At 60.9% G+C, this 7,414-nt stretch overlaps 1 protein-coding gene across 1 annotated transcript in view; it reads left to right on the top strand.

Moving 5' to 3' along the window:
• Positions 1–7,414, top strand: part of CELF6 (CUGBP Elav-like family member 6) — a 15,090-nt gene that overhangs the window by 4,819 nt on the left and 2,857 nt on the right. Inside the window, 5 exon segments of the mRNA XM_035899344.1 lie at positions 4,478–4,526; positions 6,009–6,137; positions 6,272–6,351; positions 6,828–6,971; positions 7,361–7,413. Of these exon segments, the coding sequence (XP_035755237.1) occupies positions 4,478–4,526; positions 6,009–6,137; positions 6,272–6,351; positions 6,828–6,971; positions 7,361–7,413 (455 nt within the window).

Below are 7,414 nucleotides of genomic sequence, written 5' to 3'. Positions count from 1 at the left end.
GGTTCGCCCCCGGGGGGTTGTTGGCGCGCGGGGAGGGGGGGGGTGATGGGGAGGCGGGTGTATCTGCTCCCAGCCATGGGGACGGGGTGTTGGCAGGGGGGTGTCGGTGAGCGGGGTGTATTTGCACGCAGGGACGGGGTGTGTGCACGCCTGGGTTGGTGAGATGGGTGTATCTGCACCCAGGGATGCTGTGGTGAGTGTGGGTGGTGGTGAGGAGGGGTGTTTCTGCACCCAGGGATGGCGTGTGTGAATGCCTGTGTTGGTGCGGAGGGTGCATCTGCAGCCAGGGATGGGATGTCTGAGTGTGGGTGTTGGTGAGGAGGGTATTTCTGTACCCAGGGAGGGGGTGCGTGTGTTGGCAGGGCGGTTGTTGGTGGTGCGGGTGTATTTGCATGCAGGGATGGGGGTTGTGAGCGTGTGTGTGTTGATAGGGAGGCTGTATCTGCATCCAGGGATGGGGAGGGTGTTGGCAGCAGGGTGTTGGTGAGGAGGGTGTATCTGCGCCCAGGAATGGTGGTGGGGGGGTGGTGGTGAGCAGGGTGTATTTGCAGGCAGGGATGGAGTGTGTCCATGCCTGTGTTGGTGAAGAGGGTGTATCTGCACCCAGGGATGGGTTTGCATGTTCGTGTGTTGGCTGGAGGGTGTATTTTTCCACCCTTGGTTTGTGTGTGTGTGTGTTGATGCTCTGTGTGTGGTTGCTGGCGTGCAAGGGGATGTGCTTGAGGGGGTGTTGTACCCACAGATGGTGCAGGGGTGCCTGTGTGCTGGCGGGGGGGTGGTTTTGCCCCTAGGGTGTGCACAAGTGGGTGTTGGTGGGGAGCGGTTGCACTCAGGGATGGTGGGTGTGCAAGCGTGTCAGTGGCTCTGTGTGTGTGTAAGCTAAGGGTGTCTTTGCGCCCAGCAATTGTGCACATGGTGGTGGGGGGTGGGTGTACATGGGCCTGGGGGGTGGCAGCGGTGGGATGTGTGCGTGTGTGTGTGTGTGAGCACACTGGGTGTGAGCAGGGAGCAGAGAGTGCGTGTGTGCATACAGGTGCCGCATGGGCTCCCACATTGTGGGTGCCCGGTGGGGGGGCTGTGCGGGGCTGGGGTGTGTGGGGGGGGGGGGGGGGGGGGGGTGTGGGTGCTGCGGGGGGGGAGCCATGGCTGTCTAGGGGTGGTGTCCAGCACTGGGTGTCCATGTGTCCACAGCGGGCTGCTGGGGTTCCTACTGTGGGTCCCGCTGCTGCAATGGGGAAACTGAGGCAAGGGGTGTTGCGTCCCTGCCTGGCATGGATGATGGTGCCGGCTGTGCACTCTGAGGTGTGTGCCCGTGGTTGCGCAGGGTGCACAGCTGTGGGGAGGGTGCTGTGGGTGTTGTGGGGGGGTGCGGCTGTGGGTGGGCAGGTGCTCATGAAGACTCTGGGCTCAGGGGCGCATGGGTGTAGGGGTGTTGCGTGCTGGTTTACACGGGGCTGGGTTGGGGTTGGGTATGCAGTTGCATGTGGGTGTGTAGTCATGCTAGGAAGGATGTACGGTTGTGTGTAGGGCTGCGTGGGTGCAAGCGTGCGGCTGTGTAGGTGTACGGTTGTTGCACGGGGGGTGCCAAGGCAGGCGTGCAGCTGTGGGTGAGTGTGCACAGAGGCTGCTGTGTGTGTGGGTCTGTGGTTATGCATAGGATGTGCGGGAGCAGGAGTGCAGCTGTAGGGGATGCGTGGTTGTGCGTGGGGGTGTGATAGGATGATCATGCGCCTGTGCCGTGGTGTGACTGACTGTCCGCAGGCCAGCTGTGTCCCCTCGTTGTGAGTTCACCCCCAGGGCCCTGCCAGGATGCTCCCATGATGGCAGGGTGTTCCTGTGATGGGTACCTGAGCGCTCATCTCCCTGCATCGGGTGCTGGCTATCTGGGGACCCCCGGGGTGACATGGGCGCCAGGCTCCCATAGGCACCCGCTGCTCCAGCGTCACCCGGCGCCTCTGTTTCAGCTCATTAGGATGCGTGGTGGCCTGTGCCTGAAATCCCTCCTGCTGTTGGGCATGAGGAGGTAGAGGGTGACACTGAGGAAGGAGCAGGGGCCACAGGTGACCCTGTCCCACCGGGCAGGTCCCCTGGCAGGGATTCACTGTGGGCTGGCTCTCCCCAGTGCCCGGGCTGTTGGGGGCGCTTCAAATTTGGGTAGGGGACAGTGCCTGAGGAGTCAGGCAGTGGTTTAGCAACTGGTGGTGACCCCCTTGGGCTGTAGCACACCAGTGGTTTGGCCATGGGGTGCTGTAGCTGGGGCTCTGTGCAGCACTCATGGGTGACAGGACTGATGGGTGCTGGGACACCCCAGGCAGGGTCTCCTGTGATCCTGGGTGTGTCGGTGTGTGCTTGGGGTGTGTGAGGATGGGGGCACACACTCCTATGGGTGGGAGCTGGGGGTCGAGTGGGTGGATGTGTGGGTGCTATGGGGGTGGAGGGATGGATGGTAGGGAGATGGAGGATGGAGGGGCTGGTGTAAGGGTGTTATGGGGGTGGAGGGATGGATGGTAGGGAGATGGGGGATGGATGGGCTGGTGTAAGGGTGCTGTGGGGATGGATGGGTGTTGGGGAGTGGATGGGTGTTGGGGGGTGGATGAGTGAATTGGTGGGCGAATCTTAGGGGGAGGTGTGTGGGTGGGTGATTGTGTGGGTGTAAGGGGTGGGCGAATGGATGGATGGGTGTTGGGGGGTGGACAGATGGGTGTCAGGAGGAGGGGCAGATGGCTGGGTGGGTGGTTGGGTGTCAGGGAATGGATGGAGGGCTATCGGGCAGCAGCGGGTGGCTGGGGTGACTGTGGGCACAGGGGCATTGTGCAGGGCTGCTGTGGGGACAGATGGACAGGCAGGCAACGGACAGCCAGGGGCAGGGGGAGGTCTGGGTGCCCACGCCATCCACCTGTGCCACAGGAGCTGGTACAGGGGGGCACCGAGCACCCTGGGCTGGGCACAGGGCGATGCCAGGGGAGCCAAGACCCCCTTTTGGGGCATCCACAGACCGGGGCGGTTTCTCCCCGGCGCGGTGCGGCAGCCCTGGGGTAGGTTAGCCGGTCCCCGAGGCCTGACATTTATAAACATCAGCCGCTCCCGGAGAATCAATACAGTTTAATAACCGGCGAGCGGAGACGGGAGACACATCAAAATGACACTCTGCGGCTCCGTAAATGTTATTCTAAATCATACTCGCCGAGTTTATTACATTAGGCATACAGCAGTGGGCATGGGAAATTTATTCCATCAAAGGCCATCGTGCTGGTAAATGGGACTGGTAGGTCGGTGGAGGGAGGACAGCCCCCTGTGCCCCCCCCAAAAAATGGGGTTCCCTCTTCCTGGGCATGGCAGGGATATTGGGAACGAGGGGGATGTTGGTCGCCTGGGTCTCTGTGCTGTCACAGCCTCCGGGGTTTGGGGTGAGCCCCGGTGCAGGGGCTGGGGTGGATGTTTGGGGGACTGGTGACACTGTGGGTGACGTGAGGGCAGCTGGGTGGTCCCCTGTCCCTCGGTGCCACCCCACAGCTCCCGGGGGACCCAGTCCTCTCCCTGGAGCATCCCTGGCTCTGCACTGACATTTCTCCCTGTGTTTCCCTGGAGACAAGGCGGTTGCCGTGGAAACCTCCCTCCTCTTCTTCCTTAACCATCCTCTTCCTCACCCCCAGGGCGGGGTGTGTGTGCATGTGCTGGTGCTGCCCCCACCCAGCCCCTAAATTTGGGGACCAGGGCAGGGGGAAGCCTGGGGTGGGGGGGTACACACCCATGTGGGTGCAACAGCAGCACGTGTGTGCGCGGCTGCCCCTGTGTGTGCTGGAGCCGTGCGCGTGCACATCCACCCCGTCATGCGTGACATCCCACCGTTGCCATGACGACCCCATCGAGCACATGGCTCGGGCTCTGCAGCATCGCGGGGGAAGCACGCTTGTTGCCATGGAAACAGCTGTAATTGTAGCGTTTTTTGGCTAAAATAGGGGGAAAAGGAGGGGGAGAAAGGAGGAGAAATGGCTCCGTGGGGCAGTGGGCCAGGGACGTGTGTGCTGGCATGGCATGTCCTGCTGCACACACGTGTCACGCTTGTGGGTACACACAGCGGTGACGCATGGGAGGAGGCCAAAATTGGGTGAGAATCAAGAAGAGGAGAGCGGTGGCGGTGCTGCTGGAGGGGCCGGGTCCGGCCGGGCACTGCTGCTGCCTCTGCAGTCCTTTGCAGTCGAGGAAAGTGGGCAGGCGGCCAAGGCTGGCACCAGCGGCCTGGCGGGCGTCTGAGACACCAGGTACCCATCCCTGGGGCCGGAGCGTAGCCCTCCGCCCGTGGCATCTCTGGTTTGGTGTGGGGGCAAACCCTGGCTGTGTTCTTGCAGATCCCTCCCCTGCTCCGTGCCTCGGCCCCCTGTGCCAGGCTGGGGCCAAATCCCGCTATTCCCCATGGACAGGGTTCGGGGGGGCACGGCACGGCCACTGACCACCCGCTCCCACTTGTGTGTTGCAGATGAACCGCCCCATCCAGGTGAAGCCGGCTGACAGTGAGGGCCGAGGAGGTAGGTCCCCCTTTCCCAGGCTGCCCTGTGTGGGCAGGGGGGTGCCGGGCCACCCAGAGGGGTGCCGGGGGACAGGCTGGCATGGTGGGGGCTGCGGCGGGGAGGTTTATTTGCAGAGGAAACCCACCAAAGGAGCTGCCTTTGCTGGTGGCATCCGAACCCAAGCACAGAGCAAATGGTGATCTTGGCTCTCCATGCCTGGCCGGCTGGGCGGAACGTCCTGACGTCATGCCATGAATGTCCTGATGTCATACCGTGAACATCCTGACATCATGCTGAGCAGAGTGCCAGCCAGCTGCTCCCCGACAACAGCCTAATTACCTGCCTGGAGCTGCCTGCGGGGACCGTGGCAGAGTCAGGGCGCAGGAGTTGGCCACACATGGCCTGAGCCCCTCTCAAACAGAAACCACTGCCCCCTCGCCCCAGCAAATTCTCGGCAGCTCGTGTTTCCAGGCTGAGTCAATAATTTGGGCAAAATGGCAGGAATCAGATCAAAACTCCCTGCTGCTCCCAGTGCTGTGAGTAAGCTCTGGGCGCATAGGCACACTCAGACACACAGGGTGCTCGCCTGCCCTCGGCGGGACGGCTGGGGTAGATATCCCCCTTTTCAAAAAACGTTATTAAACACACCGCAAGCTGGTCCCCGCATGTCCTGCAGGGCCCCGGCAAATAAATTACCCACTTACCGAGCATAATTGGTGAAGGATTAAAAATCGATGGGCGAGCTCGGGCGCCCGGCTCCAGCCCCCTTGCCCAGGAGGCGATGCTCGGCTGCCGAGTCCGCTCCCCCCAGCCGCCTTGGCCAGGAGATGGTTTATGTTTAACTAGACAACACACGAACCCTATTCCCTTAACTAATTTTCCCGGTACCTTAACGGACAGAGCATTAATCGTCTCCTGCCATTATTTATTTATTTCCCTGGCAACGCTCTTGACAGGGCACCTTATTTTCTTTGTCAAATGCCATTAGCGCGCGGCGGGAGCACGCGGCCGCGCAAGACAGATGCTGGTAATAATCATGAAATTCTCATTATTTACTCTCCCTTCTCTCGTGTTTGGGTTATTTATGTCCCCTGGGCACAGCCGTAGGCTGTGGGTTATTCTGCGAGTCAATCGTACAAAGGCAATTGCCGCTGTTTTGCGGGCTCTCTTTGTTTCCCAGCCACATCCTGCATCAGTGCCGGGGGAGCTGGCTCCTCCGTCCCTGGGAAAAGCCCCAGCTCCCATCCCTGAAGTGGGAGCTGGCTCCTCCCAGCTTCACCCCTAGGCTGTTTCCCTGCAGGAGAGGCTTTCCCAACCCAAGTGTTTTGTAGGATGGAGGGGATAAACCCTGCGTCTTTGCCACTGGATCAGCATCACTCCTTCCCCAGGCACCGGCATTACCCACCTCTTTCCCCTCCACGTGCCATTTGCAAACCGGGGATCAGGGGACAGGACGGTGAGTGGCATCCTGCTCCCCGACGGCCTTGGTTTTGTTTTTAGAAGACAGGAAGCTCTTTGTGGGTATGCTGGGGAAGCAGCAGAGTGAGGATGATGTCCGTCGCCTCTTCGAACCCTTTGGCCAGATCGAGGAGTGCACCATCCTCCGAGGGCCCGATGGAACCAGCAAAGGTGGGCTTTGGGGAGCCGAGTGAGTGTCCTGTGGGCCACGGGGACCTGTGGAGGGTGGGGAGCTGCTGGCTGGGCACTGCTGGCTCCTGCAGTGGCCAAATCCAACCCCTCCCTTGTCCCCTCTCTGCCCTTAGGTTGTGCCTTTGTGAAATACGGCAGCCATGCTGAGGCGCAGGCTGCCATCAACAGCCTGCACGGCAGCCAAACCATGCCGGTAAGTGCCAGGCTCTTGCCCTGCCCTGTTCAGCCCCATGCTGCCTACGTAATCCAATCACCAGCTAATTTGATCCTCTATCTAATTGGATCAAAATCCCATGGACTGGTAATTTGTTGGCCAGATCGCCCTGAGGTGCATGCCTGTCTGGGCACTGAGCCCTGGTGGGGGAGTGCACAGGGATAATTCCCTCTGTGCTGGAGAAAAGGACTGTTTAATTAATGCCAAAGTTCAAAATTGTGAGCGAGGAGGGGGGAAAAGGGAAGCAGAGGTCAGGGAGCCGCCACCGGGGAGAAAAGCTGGCTATAATTAACCCTCGCATCGATCGCTGGTTGCTGCTGCCAAGCTGGGCAGCATCCCTGGGGCTGAGGATGCTGCAGCAGCTGCGAGCCAGCGGATCCCTCCCCAGAGCAGGGAGACATTTCAGGGGCATTGCTGGGGTCCTGCCATCAGCCCCATCTTCCCCCCTGTATCAGGGTGCCTCGTCCAGCCTGGTGGTGAAGTTTGCAGACACGGATAAGGAGAGGACCCTGCGGCGGATGCATCAGATGGCAGGGCAGCTGGGCATCTTCAACCCCATGACCATCCAGTTCGGCGCCTATGGGGCTTACACGCAAGCGGTAGGAGCTGGCGTTGGCTGGGACCTGGGGGGTTTTGGGGAGCCCCATGGTTGTGGGGAGGGGTACTGGTTTTGCCGGTGAAAGCCTGCATGGGATGGTACCAGTGCCAGTGGGTGTGAGTGTTCGTCAGGGTTGGTGTATCCCCATTTAGGGGTGCAACGGAGGGCTTCACCCCCCGGGTGAGGGTGGCATGGCTGTAGGGTGCAGCTGTCCCAATTATCACCTTTTTTAGTGTCACCTAGACTTCCTCCTGTCCCCAGCTCTGGCAGCGGGTGGCATTTATCCCTCTGAGCCCCTGTGCGTGGGTACAAAGTGGGGTTGTTAATCTGCTCCCCTCTTCTCTCTGCCTCTCGTTCGCTTTCCCCTTTTCCCCCCTTTCTTTCCTTAAGATCATGCAGCAGCAGGCGGCCCTGATGGCGGCTGCACAGGGGACCTGCCTGAAC

This window comes from Egretta garzetta, unplaced genomic scaffold, assembly GCF_000687185.1.
Source record: "Egretta garzetta isolate BGI_Z169 unplaced genomic scaffold, ASM68718v1 scaffold287, whole genome shotgun sequence".
NCBI classification, from domain to species: domain Eukaryota; kingdom Metazoa; phylum Chordata; class Aves; order Pelecaniformes; family Ardeidae; genus Egretta; species Egretta garzetta.
Note: the sequence above shows the minus strand (reverse complement) of the source record. Positions and strands in the feature narration are given on the sequence as shown.